This window comes from Ranitomeya imitator, chromosome 4 (genome assembly GCF_032444005.1).
Source record: "Ranitomeya imitator isolate aRanImi1 chromosome 4, aRanImi1.pri, whole genome shotgun sequence".
Classification (NCBI taxonomy): domain Eukaryota; kingdom Metazoa; phylum Chordata; class Amphibia; order Anura; family Dendrobatidae; genus Ranitomeya; species Ranitomeya imitator.
The window spans coordinates 103,690,226-103,711,145 of NC_091285.1; the positions used below are offsets into that span (position 1 = coordinate 103,690,226).

The 20,920-nt window shown below is 44.0% G+C and overlaps 1 protein-coding gene across 7 annotated transcripts in view; it reads left to right on the plus strand.

Annotated features, from left to right (window-relative positions):
- Positions 1 to 20,920, plus strand: part of RUFY1 (RUN and FYVE domain containing 1) — a 377,731-nt gene that overhangs the window by 161,222 nt on the left and 195,589 nt on the right. For all 7 annotated transcript variants that reach the window (XM_069763888.1, XM_069763887.1, XM_069763891.1 and 4 more), the window contains exon 10: positions 8,174 to 8,290. In XM_069763888.1, the coding sequence (XP_069619989.1) occupies positions 8,174 to 8,290 (117 nt within the window). The remainder of the gene's footprint in view (positions 1 to 8,173; positions 8,291 to 20,920) is intronic.

Here is a 20,920-nt window from a genome sequence, read left to right on the forward strand (position 1 = left end):
CATTACCCTATATCCCACCGCTACACGGGAATGGGAAGAGAGTGGCCAAGTGCCAGAATAGGCGCATCTTCCAGATGTGCCTTTTCTGGGGTGGCTGGGGGCAGGTGTTTTTAGCCAGGGGGGGCCAATAACCGTGGACCCTCTCCAGGCTATTAATATCTGCCCTCAGTCACTGGCTTTACTACTCTGGCAGAGAAAATTGTGCGGGAGCCCACGCCAATTTTTTCCGCCATTTAATCCTTTAATTTACTAGCTAGAACGGCCAAATTTTGCAGATACACACTACTGACATTAGTAGTGTGGAATCTGCAAAAAAAAAAAAAGGAGAGAAGACATGGTTTACTGTATATAAACCATGTCTCAAATCATGTCGGGTTTTAGGAAGGAGAAAGAAAAAGCCGGTAATTGAATTACCGGCTTTCAAGCTGTATAGCGCTGGAAAAAATATTAATATATATACATATATGTGTCTACTGACATATATATATATATATATATATATATATATATATATATATATATACCTATTCTATGTGTACACATTTATTCTACCTATTGGACTGGAAGCTGTCAGTGTGATTTTACTGTACACCGCACTGAATTGCCGGCTTTTCTCTCTAACAGCGCTGCGTATTTCTCGCAAGTCACACTGCTTGTCCGTGTGTAATCCGTATTTTTCACGCTTCCATAGACTTTCATTGGCGTATTTCTTGCGCAGTACGGTGACAAACGCAGCATGCTGCGATTTTGTACGGCCGTAGAAAGCCGTATAATACTGATCAGTAAAATACGGCAGATAGGAGCAGGGGCATAGAGAATAATTGTGCTGTATTTTTTGCGAGTTTTACGGACGTAGTTTCTGCGCTCTTACGTCCGTAAAACTCGCAAGTGTGAAGCCGGCCTTAGTGTGAGCCAAATAGCTAATTAGAAACCCGTGTGGGCAGTCAGCTGACAGGGAAGCGGCATTAGTAGATAATGCAGACCGCAAGCCTTAGCTATAGATGCGGACATGCACCACATTCAGGTGGACAATTACAGACCGGAAGAGGCAGGTGTCCATAGAGAATGTGTAAAGGGCATCGAGGCCACCCTCAGTCAGAGAATCTTCACCTGACTGTGTGGAATTTGAGAGGTCACTATTGAAGGAAAGAAGGTTTTCTGATAAGTTCGTTTCTACACTAATGAAAAGTAGGAAGCCCGTGACCACAAATATCTATGGCAAAACCTGGAAAAAATTTTTATCCACCTCCGGGGTAAGATTGCAAGATGGGGTCCCAGTTGCTGAAATTTTAGAATTTCTACAAAAGGGTTTAGATCTAGGCCTTTCAGTAAGTACTTTGAAAGTACAGATGGCAGCCCTAGGAGCATTGTGCTGTGAAAACATAGCGGCCAACCCTTGGGTAATAAGGTTTATCAGAGCAGCCGCAAGGTCTAGACCTGTAACTATACATAGGTTACCAGCCTGGGATTTGAATCTAGTCTTGTCAGCATTAACAGATTCCCCGTTTGAACCTATAGAATCAATACCCCTTAAAATTCTATCACTTAAGACTGCCCTCCTGATAGCCCTAACATCGGCCCGTAGAATAAGTGATCTCCAAACCCTGTCTGCAAACCCTCCCTTTACGCAAATCCTGGATGATAAAGTTGTACTAAAAACAGATCCTGCCTATCTACCAAAAGTAGCGTCCACTTTCCATAGGTCTCAGGAAATAATCCTTCCTTCCTTCTGTCCAGACCCTAGAAATAAGAAAGAAGAAAAATTCCCCACATTAGATGTGAGAAGGTGTCTAGTTCAGTATATAAATTCCACCCAGCAGCATAGGAAGGAAGGGTCTCTTTTTATCTGCTTCAAGGGACCCAGGAAAGGACTCTGAGCCTCTAAAGGCACTATAGCACGCTTGATAACAGACACGATAGCCTTGGCGTACTCACCACTGGGAACACTATTCCAGAGGGACTGAAGGCCTTACTCTACAAGGGCTATGGCGACCTCCTGGGCTGAAAGGCCGGTGGTACCATTAGATCAAATCTGTAAGGCTGCCACTTGGTCATCACCTTCAACCTTTTTTAGACACTACTGCTTAGACCTAGCCTCTTCATCTGACTTAACCTTCGGAAGAAGGGTTCTGCAGGCTGTGGTCCCTCTCTAAGCCCCTAAGCAATAAGCTCTGCAATTCTCTCTGTGGTGCTGTCATGGGGGACTGAGAAAAGCATAGTTACTTACCGATAACAGTATTTCTCAGAGCCCATGACAGCACCTGCTTATTTCCCCCCACATCACGTGTGCGGTGAGCACATTCCTTTGTATGAAGTGTGTTTTTTCTAAATAGACACGGTGTTCACTTGTTAAGCAATATGATAAAATTGTATATTTCTCTTGTTGTAACTAACCTGGAGGACCTCCGATGCTCTGTAAGCAAAACTGATGCAGGGGAGAGGTACCACCCTTTTTATCCTGTAGGTTTCCTGTCCCTGAAGGGTGGATCCCCTCTCTCTGTGGTGCTGTCATGGGCTCTGAGAAATACTGTTATCGGTAAGTAACTATGCTTTTTTTCTCCTACTTTGGTTTTACCTCATCCTCCACTCCCCGTTGTATACCTCTGTTGTTTGTGTGATTATATTTGTATGATTGGTATTTTCCTTTATCTCTGTTCGTTTTACCTTGTTAGTCTGGTTAGTGTATTACAGTACACTACTACTCCACTCTTCCCTGGGTGGGGGAAGGGTACAGACTGAGGGCAGATTCAGGAGCTAAGGCAAAGTATGTGGCCCCGACGTCTTCACCATCAGAAGTAATGCAGGGAACAGGACAAGCTAGAGTACCCCTAACGTTAGGGACAAGGAATGAGCCCCTGGTCCTGGGACACCAACAACAGAATCGTGACATTCAGTTTGTGTGTGTGTGTGTGTGTGTGTGTGTGTATATATATGTATATATACGCAAGAACAGGGTCCTCTCCCCTCTGTACCAGTCTGTCACTGTAAACCTGTTTACTGTAAATTATATCTTTAACACTGTATGTAACCCCTTTCTCATGTACAGCACCATGTAATTAATGGTGCTATATAAATAAACCCAAAGTTAACCCCTTCATGACCCAGCCTATTTTGACCTTAAAGACCTTGCCGTTTTTTGCAATTCTGACCAGTGTCCCTTTATGAGGTAATAACTCAGGAACGCTTCAACGGATCTTAGCGGTTCTGAGATTGTTTTTTCGTGACATATTGGGATTCATGATAGTGGTAAATTTAGGTCAATAAATTCTGCGTTTATTTGTGATAAAAATGGAAATTTGGCGAAAATTTTGAAAATTTCGCAATTTTTACATTTTGAATTTTTATTCTGTTAAACCAGAGAGTTATGTGACACAAAATAGTTAATAAATAACATTTCCCACATGTATACTTTACATCAGCACAATTTTGGAAACAAAATTTTTTTTTGCTAGGAAGTTATAAGGGTTAAAATTTGACCAGCGATTTCTCATTTTTACAACGAAATTTACAAAACCATTTTTTTTAGGGACCACCTCACATTTGAAGTCAGTTTGAGGGGTCTATATGGCTGAAAATACCATGTCACGTTTGGAGAGCCCCGTGTGCCTAAAAATTGGAGCTCCCCCACAAGTGACCCCATTTTGGAAACTAGACGCACTAAGGAACTTATCTAGATGCATAGTGAGCACTTTAAACCCTCAGGTGCTTCACAAATTGATCCGTAAAAATGAAAAAGTACTTTTTTTTCACAAAAAAATTCTTTTAGCCTCAATTTTTTCATTTTCACATGGGCAACAGGATAAAATGGATCCTAAAATTTGTTGGGCAATTTCTCCTGAGTACACCAATACCTCACATGTGGGGGTAAACCACTGCTTGGGCGCACGGCAGGGTTCGGAAGGGAAGGCGCGCCATTTGACTTTTTGAATGGAAAATTAGCTCCAATTGTTAGCGGACACCATGTCGCGTTTGGAGAGCCCCTGTGTGCCTAAACATTGGAGCTTCCCCACAAGTGACCCCATTTTGGAAACTAGACCCCCCAAGGAACTTAAGTAGATGCATATTGAGCACTTTAAACCCCCAGGTGCTTCACAGAAGTTTATAACGCAGAGCCATGAAAATAAAAAATAAAAAATATTTTCTCAAAAATGATCTTTTAGCCTGCAATATTTTATTTTCCCAAGGGTAACAGGAGAAATTTGACCCCAAAAGTTGTTGTCCAGTTTCTCCTGAGTACGCTGATACCCCATATGTGGGGGTAAACCACTGTTTGGGCACATGCCGGGGCTCGGAAGTGAAGTAGTGACGTTTTGAAATGCAGACTTTGATGGAATGCTCTGTGGGCGTCACGTTGCGTTTGCAGAGCCCCTGATGTGGCTTAACAGTAGAAACCCCCCACAAGTGACCCCATTTTGGAAACTAGACCCCGAAAGGAACTTATCTAGATGTGTGGTGAGCACTTTGAACTCCCAAGTGCTTCACAGAAGTTTATAATGCAGAGCCGTGAAAATAATAAATACGTTTTTCTTTCCTCAAAAATAATTATTTAGCCCAGAATTTTTTAATTTTCCCAAGGGTAACAGGAGAAATTTGACCACAATATTTGTTGTCCAGTTTCTCCTGAGTACGGTGATACCCCATATGTGGGGGTAAACCACTGTTTGGGCACATGCCGGGGCTCGGAAGTGAAGTAGTGACGTTTTGAAATGCAGACTTTGATGGAATGCTCTGTGGGCTTGACGTTGCGTTTGCAGAGCCCCTGGTGTGCCTAAACAGTAGAAACCCCCCACAAGTGACCCCATTTTAGAAACTAGACCCCCCAAGGAACTTATCTAGATATGTGGTGAGCACTTTGAACCCCCAAGTGCTTCACAGACGTTTACAACGCAGAGCCGTGAAAAAAAAAAATCATTTTTCTTTCCTCAAAAATGATGTTTTAGCAAGCATTTTTTTATTTTCACAAGGGTAACAGGAGAAATTGGACCCCAGTAATTGTTGCGCAGTTTATCCTGAGTATGCTGGTACCCCATATGTGGGGGTAAACCACTGTTTGGGCACACGTCGGGGCTCGGAATTGAGGGAGCACCATTTGACTTTTTGAATACGAGATTGGCTGGAATCAATGGTGGTGCCATGTTGCGTTTGGAGACCCCTGATGTGCCTAAACAGTGGAAACCCCTCAATTCTACCTCCAACACTAACCCCCCCACACCCCTAACTCTAATCCCAACTGTAGCCATAACCCTAATCACAACCCTAACCCCAACACACCCCTAACCCTAATCCCAACTGTAGCCATAACCCTAATCACAACCCTAACCACAACCCTAATTCCAACCCTAACCCTAAGGCTATGTGCCCACGTTGCGGATTCGTGTGAGATTTTTCAGCATCATTTTTGAAAAATCCGCGGGTAAAAGGCACTGCGTTTTACCTGCGGATTTTCCGCGGATTTCCAGTGCTTTTTGTGCGGATTTCACCTGCGGATTCCTATTGAGGAACAGGTGTAAAACGCTGCGGAATCCGCACAAAGAATTGACATGCTGCGGAAAATACAACGCAGCGTTTCCGCGCGGTATTTTCCGCACCATGGGCACAGCGGATTTGGTTTTCCATGGTACTGTTAACCTGATGGAACACTGCTGCGAATCCGCAGCGGCCAATCCGCTGCGGATCTGCAGCCAAATTCGCACCGTGTGCACATAGCCTAATTCTAAAGGTATGTGCACACGCTTCGGAAAACAGGGCGGATTCGCAGCAGTTTCCCATGAGTTTACAGTTCAATGTAAACCTATGGGAAACAAAAATCGCTGTACACATGCTGCGGAAAAACTGCACGGAAACGCAGCAGTTAACATTTCGCAGTATGTCACTTATTTCTGCGGATTCCGCAGCGGTTTTACAACTGCTCAAATAGAAAATCGCAGTTGTAAAACCGCAGTGAAATGCGCAGAAAAAACGCGGTAAATCCACCATAAATCCGCAGCGGTTTAGCACTGCGGATTTATCAAATCCGCAGCGGAAAAATCCGCAGAGGACCAGAATACGTGTGCACATACAGAAACCCTAGCCCTAACCCTACCCCTAACCCAACCCTTAACCCTACCCTTAACCCTACCCCTAACCCTACCCCTAACCCTATTCTAACATTAGTGGAAAAAAAAAAATTTCTTTATTTTTTTTATTGTCCCTACCTATGGGGGTGGCAAAGGGGGGGGGGGGTGTCATTTATTATTTTTTTTTATTTTGATCACTGAGATATAATCTATCTCAGTGATCAAAATGCACTTTGGAACGAATCTGCCGGCCGGCAGATTCGGCGGGCGCACTGCGCATGCGCCCGCCATTTTGGAAGATGGCGGCGCCCAGGGAGAAGACGGACGGACCCCGGCAGGATCGGTAAGTATGATGGGGTGGGGGGAGCACGGGGGGTGGATCGGAGCGCGGGAGGGGTGGAACGGAGCACGGGGGGGGGTGCATTGGAGCATCGGGGGGTTGATCGGACTGCAGGGGGGGTGGATCGGACTGCAGGGGGGGTGGATCGGAGTGCAGGGGGGGTGGTTGGAGCACGGGGAGGGTGATTGGAGCACGGGGGGAGCGGACAAGAGGACGGAGGGGAGCCGGAGCAGTGTACCGGACAGATCGGGGGGCGATCGGTGGGGTGGGGGCACATTAGTGTTTCCAGCCATGGCCGATGATATTGCAGCATCGGCCATGGCTGGATTGTAATATTTCACCCGTTATAATAGGTGAAATATTACAAATCGCTCTGATTGGCAGTTTCACTTTCAACAGCCAATCAGAGCGATCGTAGCCACAGGGGGGTGAAGCCACCCCCCCCTGGGCTAAACTACCACTCCCCCTGTCCCTGCAGATCGGGTGAAATGGGAGTTTACCCTTTCACCCGCTCTGCAGGGACGCGATCTTTCCATGACGCCACATAGGCGTCATGGGTCGGATTGGCACCGACTTTCATGACGCCTACGTGGCGTCATGGGTCGGGAAGGGGTTAATATATTATTATTATTATTTAATACTCTAATCCACTTGCCATGTTTCAGTATGAGACTCACTCAAGTGGAATTAAGATTCTATTTTCAAACCGCTTAAAGCTGCCTTACAAACATGGTAAGACTCTTATCTTGGATAGCTAGAATTTATTTTGTCAAGATGGTTCTATTTCCCTGGATCCTTTACTTGTTGTCTACACTAGCAAATCAAAACAAAACCGCACCTATATAGAAGTTCTGTGGTATTTGCCCAGTTGTTGAGTGGAAAATTTACATAATTACCGGAGGTCATAGCTTTGGAATCGAGGGGTACAAAAGAAGATAAAGTGTTCCATAATTATTAGTGCAGCACCAATTGGAGGATGAACGGTTTGCCTGTTAGTGTAATATTAATAATGCCATAAGTTTTTTCTTGTTGGACTAAAAATGTTACCTCACAAGACTTGATGCGGCAGCTGTCATGCTGTTCCACTCTTTCCCTCCTTTCTCACAGACTAAGCAAATGTCACAAGTAAAATTTTAGAAGGAAAAGACTGATCAGTGTTGCTCTCAATCGAGCACTACCATAAGAAAGCCTAATATTTCTGTCACACTCTTCACCTCTGCCACTTGCATAGACTCTTACTGTAGCTCTTCTTTCTATGGTGACAGCTGATTAATGCAGTCTCATTTCAGGCAGATATTTTTGCTTTAAATCACTTTGGCATTTCAGAGAACACATGCAGTTAAAAACTGGCCACCCACTTCCCTTGAGTGACAGGTCATTCCCCCCATGAATGTGGGGACTGGCCTCTTGGACTAATCACCTGAGTAGCATGGTCCCTCTAGATTTTAGAATTATGTTGTCTGAAATACAATGTCACAGTAAAATATACTTGGCTGAAATGACAGTCCGTAACGGATTCATGCTGCCCGTGGATTGGGCAGCATAACTCAGCTGGTACGTTCACTTTTAAACTCCTTGGTACCTTTTATAGTAAATGTTTTCAGTAACTGCAGTGATTCTGAGCCTTTGCACATTTTCTAATAGCCAGGGATGAGTCTCATCAGTGCAGAAAACTATTCTTCATTGAAAAATTATATTTCAGATTTTATTGCTTTTGCCTACACTAAATGGCTATGCGTTAAATACAGATTTTCTATGTAATATGTTTTGATTTCAGGTTAATATTCAGGATACAAAAGTTGAGTTGGAAACTTACAAGCAATCTCGTCAAGGACTGGACGAAATGTATAATGAAGTCTGGAAGCAATTGAATGTAGAAAAGCAAGTGCGATTGGTATGTTACTACATTATTCACATGTAGAAAGCTTACAGGAAAGTAGAAGTAGGAGGGAGCTGGCATTATCCGCTCCCTGTCCGCTATATTCTGGCTGCTTCTATCCTAAGCAATGTGGAGATGTGATTAGGAAGCTCATTTCTGAACACAAACTGCACATTTACTGTGCTGTGTACAAACCTATTACCATCTTACTGAAAGTCAGGCTTTACAGAAGTCTGAGTGAAAGATCTCACTGTTCAGTGAGTAGATAAGACATGTCGCTTCCACACTGCACATGTAGAAACGTATTCTCATGTTTCTGAACTTTAAAGAAGCCCTCCCATTATTTTTTTTATTTATGTAATATGTTTGTGTATGTAGTGTGCTGTTAGTGTGTTAATATACTCTCCTATCGCCGCCTTTGTGGCGTCATCGCTCTTCAGGCTCCCCAGGTCTATGCATGAGAGAGAAGTTTACAGTGTACGTCCATGGAGTCTCATTCTGATGTGTCGTAGACTTACACTGTAAAAGCCACAGCCAGGGCACGCTGAACGCGGTGTGACCTGGAGAGTCAGAATAGCGATGACATGACTGAGAAGCGAAGCAGAACCGTAGAAGTCGTCGATATGTGAGTATATTAACATACAAACTCTAGACAATATACTCACATACACAGATTTAGTAAATGAAAAACTTCATTGGAGTACTTATTTAACCCCTTCATGACCCAGCCTATTTTGACCTTAAAGACCTTGCCGTTTTTTGCAAATCTTACCAGTGTCCCTTTATGAGGTAATAACTCAAGAACGCTTCAACGGATCCTAGCGGTTCTGAGTGTTTTTCGTGACATATTGAGCTTCATGTTGGTGGTAAATTTAGTCGATAATTTTTGCATTTATTTGTGAAAAAAACGGAAATTTGGCGAAAATGTTTAAAATTTCACAATTTTCAAATTTTGAATTTTTATTCTGTTAAACCAGAGAGTTATGTGACACAAAAGTTAATAAATAACATTACCCACATGTCTACTTTACATCCGCACAATTTTGGAAAAAAATTTTTTTGCTAGGAAGTTATAAGGGTTAAAATTTGACCAGCGATTTCTCATTTTTACAACAAAATTTACAAAACCATTTTTTTAGGGACCACCTCACATTTGAAGTCAGTTTGAGGGGTCTAGATGGCTGAAAATACCCAAAAGTGACACCATTCTAAAGGCTCACCCCTCAAGGTGCTCAAAACCACATTCAAGAAGTTTATTAACCCTTCAGGTATGTCACAGCAGCAGAAGCAACATGGAAGGAAAAATTGAACATTTAACTTTTTAGTCACAAAAATGAAATTTTAGCAACAATTTTTTTATTTTCCCAAGGGTAAAAGGAGAAACTGGACCCCGAACGTTGTTGCACAATTTGTCCTGGGCACGCCGATACCCCATATGTGGGGGGGGGGGGGGGGGAGGACCACTGTTTGGGTGCACGACAGGGCTCGGAAAGGGAGGAGCACCATTTGACTTTTTCAATGAAAAATTGGCTCCAATCTTTAGCGGACACCATGTCGCATTTGGAAGGCCCCTGTGTCCCTAAAGATTGGAGCTCCCCCACAAGTGACCCCATTTTGGAAACTAGACCCCCCCAAGGAACTTATCTAGATGAATAGTGAGCACTTTGAACCCCGAGGTGCTTCACAAATTGATCTGTAAAAATGAAAAAGTACTTTTTTTTCACCAAAAAATTATTTTAGCCTCAATTTTTTCGTTTTTACATGGATAACAGGATAAAATGGATCCTAAAATTTGTTGGGCAATTTCTCCTGAGTACGCGATACCTTACATGTGGGGGTAAACCACTGTTTGGGCACACGGCAAGGCTCGGAAGGGAAGGAGCGCCATTTGACTTTTTGAATGAAAAATTAGCTCCAATCGTTAGCGGACACCATGTCGTGTTTGGAGAGCCCATGTGTGCCTAAACATTGGAGTTCCCCTACAAGTGACCCCATTTTGGAAACTAGACCCCCCCCCCCCAAGGAACTTATCTACATGTGTGGTGAGCACTTTGAACCCCCAAGTGCTTCACAGAAGTTTATAACGCAGAGCCATGAAAATAAAAAATCATTTTTCTTTCCTCAAAAATGATTTTTTTAGCCTGCAATTTTTTATTTTCACAAGGGTAACAGGCGAAATTGGACCCCAGGAGTTGTTGTACAGTTTGTCCTGAGTACGCTGATACCCCATATGTGGGGGTAAACCACTGTTTGGGTGAATGGCAGAGCTCGGAATGGAAGTAGTAATGTTTTGGAATGCAGACTTTGATGGAATGGTCTGCGGGCGTCATGTCACGTTTGCAGAACCCCTGATGTGCCTAAACAGTAGAAAACCCCCACAATTGACCCCATTTTGGAAACTGGAGCCCCCAAGGAACTTATCTAGATATGTGGTGAGCACTTTAAACGCCCAAGTGCTTCACATAATTTTATAACGCAGAGCCGTGAAAATAAAAAATCATTTTTTTCCCACAAAAATAATTTTTTAGCTCCCATTTTTTTTTTTTTTTTCCAAGGGTAATAGGAGAAATTAGACCCCCAAAGTTGTTGTACAATTTTTCCTGAGTACGCTTATGCCCCATATGTTTGGGTAAACCACTGTTTGGGTGCACGTCGGGGCTCGGAAGGGAGGGAGCACCATTTGACTTTCTGAATGCAAGATTGGCTGGAATCAATGGTGGGGCCATGTCGCGATTGGAGACCCCCTGATGTGCCTAAACAGTGGAAACCCCCCAATTTTAACAACAACACTAACCCCAACTCACCCCTAACCCTAGTCCCAGCACTAACTATCAACGTAATCACACTCCTAACCCCAACACACCCCTAATCCCAACCCTAACCACAACCCTAACCCCAACACACCCCTACCCTAATCCCAACTCTAACCATAACCCTAACCACAAGCCAACACACCCCTAACCCGAATTCCAACCCTAACCCTAATTCCAACCCTAACCCTAATTCCAACCCTAACTCTAGTTCCAACCCTAACCCTAAGGCTATGTGCCCACGTTGCGGATTCATGTGCGGATTTTCCGCACCATTTTTGAAACAGCCGCAGGTAAAACTCACTGCGTTTCTGCGTTTTACTTACGGATTTACTGCGGATTTCCAGTGTTGTGCGGATTTCACCTGCGGATTCCTATTGAGGAACAGGTGTAAAACGCTGCGGAATCCACGCAAAGAATTGACATGCTGCTGAAAATACTTTCCGCACGGTATTTTCCACACCATGGGCACAGCGAATTTGGTTTTCCATAGGTTTACATGGTACTGTAAACGTGATGGAAAACTGCCACGAATCCGCAGCGGCCAGTCCGCACCGTGTGCACATAGCCTAATTCTAACCCTAATTCTAACACTAACCCTAATTCTAACCATAACCCTAATTGCAACTTTAACCCTAATGCTATCCCTAACCCTAATTCTAACCCTGACCCTAGTGGAAAAATATTTTCTTTATTTCATTATTTTCCCTACCTATGGGGATAAGGGGGGGCTTTGTTTACTATTTTTTTTATTTTGATCACTGTGATAGGTTCTATCACAGTGATCAAAATGTGCCTGGAATGAATCTGCCGGCCGGCAGATTTGGCGGGCGTACTGCACATGCTCCCTCCATTTTGGAAGATGGCGGCGCCCATCGCTGAAGACTGGTGGACACCGGGAGGGACACCGGGACTCGATAAGTATGGAGGGGTGGGATCAAACAGCGGAGGGGAGGCCGGGAGCAGTCGGAGGGGAGAGGAGGGCAGCAGAGGACAGGACGAAGGGGAGGAAAGACTGACAGTGGCGGCAGAACGCCACTGTCAGTCGGTGGCGGGGGCAGATCACGGTCTCCAGCCATGGCCGATGATATTGCAGCATCGGCCATGGCTGGATTGTAATACTTCACCAAGTTTCATAGGTGAAATATTACAAATTGCTCTGATTGGCTGTTTCACTTTCAACAGCCAATCAGAGCGATCGTACCCACGTGGGGGCAAAGCCAACCCCCCTGGGCTAAACTACCACTCCCCCTGTCCTTGCAGGTCGGGTGAAATTTTAGTTAACCCTTTCACCCGATCTGCAGGAATGCGATGCTGTCATGCCGCCACATAGGCGTCACAGGTTGGATTGGCACCGACTTTCATGACTCCTACGTCACGTCACAGGTCGGGAAGGGGTTAATAAGCCCTCTCAGCCTCCCTGGCCTGCAACTTCATGTATTCTGATTATTTGACTCGCCAGCTTACTGCTGACTAATAGTTCTGAAAAGCCAGCGGAATATTTTACACACTTAAACGGTTGTCTTTCAAATAAAATGCACCCCCCAGAAAAATTGTTAGTGTGGTACAATTGTATCGTATACAAGGTAAGTAGTGCTAATGTTATTTTGTTTACCAAGACCTTCATATAAATACATTAAAAAAATGGACATCTAGTTGTAGCATAAGCTGCTGTCTAATTCAGTGAGTCAGTGTGGTTTTCCTGGTACAATAGAGGAGGTGATCAAAATAAAGGGGATCATTTAGTAATAAAGTGAATGTCTATACTATTTACCTTATTTATATGATTACTGTACTATGTAATCCATTTTTTTCTAGTATTCACTGACTAATCCAATTGGAGTTATGTAAAAAAATATTTTTTTAATGAACAATCCTAAAATTAACAATCACTATTTTTGCTTAGTGGCTACTGCAGACGATCCTCTGGAATGCATGGGTTTGATATAGTTTAGAGGTAAAGCTTATGGGCTATACCTGTGTTGAGTGATCGGCTCATCCAGAATTAGGAAAGGAAAGGGCTGGACGAACCTGCCTTTAAATACATGTGGGTTTGGCTGCCGAATGCATCCTGGAACCATGCCAATATTTTGAAACTGAAAGTATCAGAGCTAACTGCAACATAGTTGATTGAAAAATTAATATCTGAAAATAATGCTAGCCCCTAATGATCATGGGCTACTGATGGTGAAATAAAAACGATCCAATGCAGTGAGGGAGATTAGCCTGATCATTTATATCACATAGAGTTAATCACCCAGCGTGCTGGGAATAGGAAAGCACAAGAGCACTTTATTAGAAAGGACCTGGGAAACGAGCTGATGCAGCAAGAGGATTTGCTCTATTACCTATAAAGTTTAGAACTAATCATCTAAAATGCTGAGAATAAGATACCATAATAGCATCTTATTGTATTTCTGATTATGAAACAAGCCTAACCGACGACGGCTCCACTTTGCCCGACCACGACGTAAGGCGAGCGTCCCAGGTGGGGACGGAATGTGGACCCACTGGACCACATAGGGTAACCTGGACCTACCCAGACTAGGGAAGGGCAGCGGGCAGGGTCTGTGGCAGCTGAGCATGTGGACAAGGTATGAAGAAACAAAGTTTACTTAAACTAAATCACAGTACATAAACAGAACATAACGATGCCAGGTTCCCGATTCTGCACATCAAAGAAGGGTACACATCTCAGGATAACAGACGAAGGCAGGAGGACATCACGGGTTGATGCAGTCAGTTATCTGGCACGGGCATACTAGGACGGCCTCTCTATCAGGCGTAGCAAAGGCTTAGCAGGAGAAAACATCAGACACCGACCTTGGACAAACGTCAAACAATGGCAGGGGTCATCACGGGTTGATGCAGTCCAGGGTCATCTGGCATGGGCATACTAGGATTGCCTCTCACTCAGGCCTCAGGCATAGCACAGGCTCAGCAGGAGAGAACAACAGACATCGACCCAGGACAGACGTCATCACAGTGTGGACCCCGGGGAACCAGTGGAACATCGGGACACAAGCAGAATATTGGACTCCATCTTTAAAAGTCAAACCTGGTAGTTCATACTCACTGGGTACAGGGTTCCAGACGCAGAAGGACTTCAGTAACATAACACAGAGGACGCAGTTCAGACAGGGTCAGGTACAGGAACGGATGCAGGATCAAGGGTTCAGGCCTGAGAATGCAGCCCTCAGGGAGGCAGAAACACAAAACACAGCAGAAACGGGCCTGGATATGGATCCTCCAGGAAAGGCGGATTTGGGTACTCAGCCCCCAGACCAGGCGGAAAAACAGGACACAAACAGAAACGGATCTTGGTACTGAGCCCCCAGAGCAGGCGGAAGAACAGGCATCAGCTTTACTTGAACTGAAAGTAGGCACAACAGGAGCTGAACACCAAACACACATGGCAAGACTCAGAAACTTAGTGCGAAGCTCTGGCAACGCCCAACAGGAAAGAGTAACTTTATATAGGAGCTGCCTCTCAGCAATAGGCTGGGGAAAGCAACTCAGGTGCACACAGTAACCCTAATAAAAACAGGCAAGGTGTGGCCGAGCACACCCTAAGCACAAACAGAAACCATTGCAGAACAAACGGCACAGGAACTGAGGCTTAGGGCACCTGGCAGCGGCTGCAAGCCTGGAGATGCGTGGAAAGTCATGCATCAGTTGTAGAGGACCTTGCAACCCACGAACATCTTCCACAGCGGTAGCCAGGGACCGCACATGCGGACGGTCATGCAGCGGGGCAGGGAACTGAGCAGCATCCATACGGGTAACAGACATCAGTATCCCTGCTAGTTAGGGGGAGAGGATGTATGTATGTGCAGCGCCCCAGAGACCTGGTCGTTGCAGTAATGTCGCTCTGCCAATAAGGGGAGTGATGGTACGTCTGATGGCACTAAAGGAGTTCATCTGACCAGGTATCGCAAGCGCACATTACACTTCACACTCCGGCCACTAGGGGGAGCAAAAGGTTTTATTTATTAGGCCACTCCTCACACTGGTAAAACTAGGGGTTGGATAGGAAGTTAGTGAGAAGCTGGCTGGGTTTTGTCCAGGCAACATCCCGTGGCAGGGGGTGTTGCGGGGAAGATTCAGAGGGGTCCCTGTCAGGCGTGGGAACCTGGCAGTGACTTAGCGACAAGGACAGATCGTTACATAGCCGCGCCTGCACTACCTAGCGGCGGCATCTAAAGAAAGGACACGAAGCGAAGGATATTGTGGACAGTGAGAAACGAGATCAAGCACAAAGGAGAACCAGTATGAGTCGTGCCCCGAGAACGGCAACATCCTACTGAGGCGCGTAGCCGGTGACCGGAACACTGAGGAAGTAACTGACTCTATGCCTTACTTCAAATACCGCAGGACAGTTAGTTATAGGTTGGCTGTCTACCATACATCACCTAAGCAGACATAGGGGGCAAGCGTGGAGAGGGGCGTCTCTAGGGTCCCAGAATAGCGCCGAGCCTTCCCGTCAAACGGGTGCGTCCTAGTCATAACAAACTTGGGGGACGGAGAAGAGAAAGAACGAGAACAGAAGTTGTGAGGACTATCACGAGTGCTCAGCAGGGAAGGACTACAACACACAGGCGCTAGTGGTAGGCAACGATTTCCACCTGCAAAAGGAACTCTGGATGTGCCTTCGGACCGGCCGGTTTCAGACAGCCCGGTTGATAGTGCTCTGGATTGAGGATCCTGAGGTCACCAGTAAAGAGGTGGAGAGACTGCAACCCTGTGTCTTCGTTATTGACTGCGCCTCACATCATCACTACCTACACTACTGGGGGGCCCTGGGGATATGCTTCACCTGCGGGAAGGTATACCATCTAGCTGCCCTCGCATCACCCCAGTGGACCCCGAGCAGCGTCGGTCGACCTGACCGAGTACCACAGGTGGCGTCACCAACACCTAACAACCTCCTTCACCCTTTTATTGGACGCCCCTTAGCAGGGTCACGGACCGGGTCCAGCCACCGTGACAACCCCAGAACTGAGACAGTGAGGACCGGTACAGAGTAACCCACGGCCCTGCGTCTGGGGGCGCTCCATATGTTTTGTGGGATTTTTATACTCCGTTTTCGTTGTTTTATTCCACAGTTAGGGGAAGAGGAGCAAAGGGTTAAAGCAGAGACATGCAGAGTAACGCCGGAGAAACAAAGTACAAACCTACCAGCATTCTACTAACATGGGCAAAATCTAACAGAAGTTATCAAATATAGAGAGATCAATACGATATAATATTTCACCCAGTTTCTGTAATGAAATAAAATGACTGGTCCGTGGCTGGTATTATGATCCAGTGGATGCTGTCAAACGATCAGAATGACTGAGTGAAGCGGTTGATATACAATCGTTATTCATACTGATAGCATTACTAATAATAACATATACTTCTGTGAATAATGCCTATTAAGGTTTGGGAACATTAAGCCCGTACCATACCGACAACTGTAACCTGGTAATAAGAACTTGTAGGAAAAAGAAAAGCGCAGATAGGTGGTTTATTTAACGCGTTTCAGAGTCTATATGACTCCTTCATGAGAGGATGTGGGAGTTGGAACCTTTTTGCACGCCGCACTTTATAGGTATTTCACCATTTTATCTTATTCTGTGCTCATGTTCACTTCAACATGACTTAGACATAACTTTTAATCACGTTGATCACTTCTCAGTCATGACACAGAGCTATCTTTACTATCTTTATCTATTTTGAGATCTCTTTAATTCAGTATCTAGGTTTACAGCTGCACTATGCACTTCATGGTTTATGCATGAATTGATATGAATAAGTGTCACTAGATATATATTTTCCTTTTGAGAGTCATTCTGCTCTACTCGTTCACTTTAATGAAGTACTCTATAGGCATATTATTTACATTATTTTGTGATCCCATGCTCCCATCCTCTTCTCTATTATTCCTGTTGTTTGAATTACATTTTTTTTTATCCATAATTATAATAAAGATTTATTTTATTATTTTAAACTTTATATTTTGCATTTTACCATTTCCTCCAATCGGTTTTTGAGGATATGCATATAAAATTCATGTGTACATTAGTATATAAAAATCTTAATTTATTTTGGGATATACCTTGAATATTCATGTACAGTGGGGAAAATAAGTGTTTGATACACTTGCGTTTTTCCAGGTTTTACCACTTACAAAGAATGGAGAAGTCTGTAATTTTTATCATAGATACACTTCAACTGTGCTACAGAATCTAAAAATAAAAAACAAAAAATCACATTGTATGATTTTTAAATAATTAAATTGCATTTTATTGCATGAAATAAATATTTGATCACCTCCCAAACCGCAATAATTCTGAGTCGCAGACATGTTAGTTTTTCTTTAAGAAGCCCTCCTACTCTGTACTCATTACCTGAATTAATTACACTTGTTTGAACTCGTTACCTGTATAAAAGACACCTGTCCACACAATCAATCACACTCCAACCTCTCCACCATGGCCAATACCAAAGCGTTATCTAAGGACATCAGGAACAACATTGCATTGCAGACTTGCACAAGGCTGGGAGGGGATACAGGATAATAGGCAAGCAGCTTGTTGACAAGGGAGCAATTGTTGGCACATTTGTTATCTAATGGAAGAAACATAAGATGACTTTCAATCTCCCTCGGTCTGTGACTTCATGCAAGATATTGCCTCCTGGGTGTAAGGATGATTCTGAGAAGGGTCAGGAATCAGCCCAGAATTACGTGGGAGGACATAGTTAATGACCCAAAGAGAGCTGGAACCACAGTCTCAAACATTACTGTTAGTAATTCACTACATCGTCATGGATTAAAATCTTGCAGGACACCCAAGGTCCCCCTGCTCACACCAGCACATGTCCATGCCTGTTTGAAGTTCACCAATGACCATCTGGATGATCATAGTAACATAGTAACATAGTTAGAAAGGCCGAAAAAAGACATTTGTCCATCCAGTTCAGCCTATATTCCATCATAATAAATCCCCAGATCTACGTCCTTCTACAGAACCTAATAATTGTATGATACAATATTGTTCTGCTCCAGGAAGACATCCAGGCCTCTTTTGAACCCCTCGACTGAGTTCGCCATCACCACCTCCTCAGGCAAGCAATTCCAGATTCTCACTGCCCTAACAGTAAAGAATCCTCTTCTATGTTGGTGGAAAAACCTTCTCTCCTCCAGACGCAAAGAATTCCCCCTTGTGCCCGTCACCTTCCTTGGTATAAACAGATCCTCAGCGAGATATTTGTATTGTCCCCTTATATACTTATACATGGTTATTAGATCGCCCCTCAGTCGTCTTTTTTCTAGACTAAATAATCCTAATTTCGCTAATCTATCTGGGTATTGTAGTTCTCCCATCCCCTTTATTAATTTTGTTGCCCTCCTTTGTACTCTCTCTAGTTCCATTATATCCTTCCTGAGCATCGGTGCCCAAAACTGGACACAGTACTCCATGTGCGGTCTAACTAGGGATTTGTACAGAGGCAGTATAATGCTCTCATCATGTGTATCCAGACCTCTTTTAATGCACCCCATGATCCTGTTTGCCTTGGCCGCTGCTGTCTGGCACTGGCTGCTCCAGGTAAGTTTATCATTAACTAGGATCCCCAAGTCCTTCTCCCTGTCAGATTTACCCAGTGGTTTCCCATTCAGTGTGTAATGGTGATATTGATTCCTTCTTCCCATGTGTATAACCTTACATTTATCATTGTTAAACCTCATCTGCCACCTTTCAGCCCAAGTTTCCAACTTATCCAGATCCATCTGTAGCAGAATACTATCTTCTCTTGTATTAACTGCTTTACATAGTTTTGTATCATCTGCAAATATCGATATTTTACTGTGTAAACCTTCTACCAGATCATTAATGAATATGTTGAAGAGAACAGGTCCCAATACTGACCCCTGCGGTACCCCACTGGTCACAGCGACCCAGTTAGAGACTATACCATTTATAACCACCCTCTGCTTTCTATCACTAAGCCAGTTACTAACCCATTTACACACATTTTCCCCCAGACCAAGCATTCTCATTTTATGTACCAACCTCTTGTGCGGCACGGTATCAAACGCTTTGGAAAAATCGAGATATACCACGTCCAATGACTCACCGTGGTCCAGCCTATAGCTTACCTCTTCATAAAAACTGATTAGATTGGTTTGACAGGAGCGATTTCTCATAAACCCATGCTGATATGGAGTTAAACAGTTATTCTCATTGAGATAATCCAGAATAACATCCCTCAGAAACCCTTCAAATTTTACCAACAATAGAGGTTAGACTTACTGGCCTATAATTTCCAGGTTCACTTTTAGAGCCCTTTTTGAATATTGGCACCACATTTGCTATGCGCCAGTCCTGCGGAACAGACCCTGTCGCTATAGAGTCCCTAATAATAAGAAATAATGGTTTATCTATTACATTACTTAGTTCTCTTAGTACTCGTGGGTGTATGCCATCCGGACCCGGAGATTTATCTATTTTAATCTTATTTAGCCGGTTTCGCACCTCTTCTTGGGTTAGATTGGTGACCCTTAATATAGGGTTTTCATTGTTTCTTGGGATTTCACCTAGCATTTCATTTTCCACCGTGAATACCGTGGAGAAGAAGGTGTTTAATATGTTAGCTTTTTCCTCGTCATCTACAACCATTCTTTCCTCACTTTTTTTAAGGGGCCTACATTTTCAGTTTTTATTCTTTTACCATTGATATAGTTGAAGAACAGTTTGTGATTAGTTTTACTCTCCTTAGCAATGTGCTTCTCTGTTACCTTTTTGGCAGCTTTAATTAGTTTTTTAGATAAAGTATTTTTCTCCCTATAGTTTTTTAGAGCTTCAATGGTGCCATCCTGCTTTAGTAGTGCAAATGCTTTCTTTTTACTGTTAATTGCCTGTCTTACTTCTTTGTTTAGCCACATTGGGTTTTTCCTATTTCTAGTCCTTTTATTCCCACAAGGTATAAACCGCTTACACTGCCTATTTAGGATGTTCTTAAACATTTCCCATTTATTATCTGTATTCTTATTTCTGAGGATATTGTCCCAGTCTACCAGATTAAGGGCATCTCTAAGCTGGTCAAACTTTGCCTTCCTAAAGTTCAGTGTTTTGTGACTCCCTGACAAGTCCCCCTAGTGAAAGACAGGTGAAACTGCACAATATTGTGGTCGCTATTTCCTAGATCGATAAGAGACAAGGAAGAAGGTCACGTAGTTAGGCGATGCCAAAATAGAAATTTTTGGTGTAAACTCCACTCGCCGTGTTTGTAGGAAGAAGGATGCATACAACCCCAAGAACGCCATTCTAAACGGTTAGAGGCATAGTAGGGGAAACATCATCATTGGTGGTTCTTTTCTGCAAAGTGGACAGAACAACTGCACCGTATTGAAGGGAGGATGGATGGGGTTATGTATTATGAGATTGTGTCCAACAACCTCCTTAAGAACATTGAAGATGGGTCATGGCTGGGTCTTTCAGCATGACAATCACCCGAAACACACAGCCAGGGCAATTGTGGGGTGGCTCCGTAAGAAGAATTTCAAGGTGTTGGAGTGGCCTAGCCAGTAGTGATGAGCGAGTATGCTCGTTACTCAAGATTTCCCAAGCATGCTTGGGTGATCTCCGAGTATTTGGATGTGCTCGGAGATTTCGTTCCTGTCTCGTAGCTGCATGATTTGTGGCTGCTAGACAGCATGAATATATGTGGGGATTCCCTAACAAACAGGCAACCCCACATGTACTCAGGCTGGCTAGCAGCCGCAAATCATGCAGCTGCTGTGACAGAAACTGAATCTTCTAGCACTAACAAATACTCAGAGATCACCCGA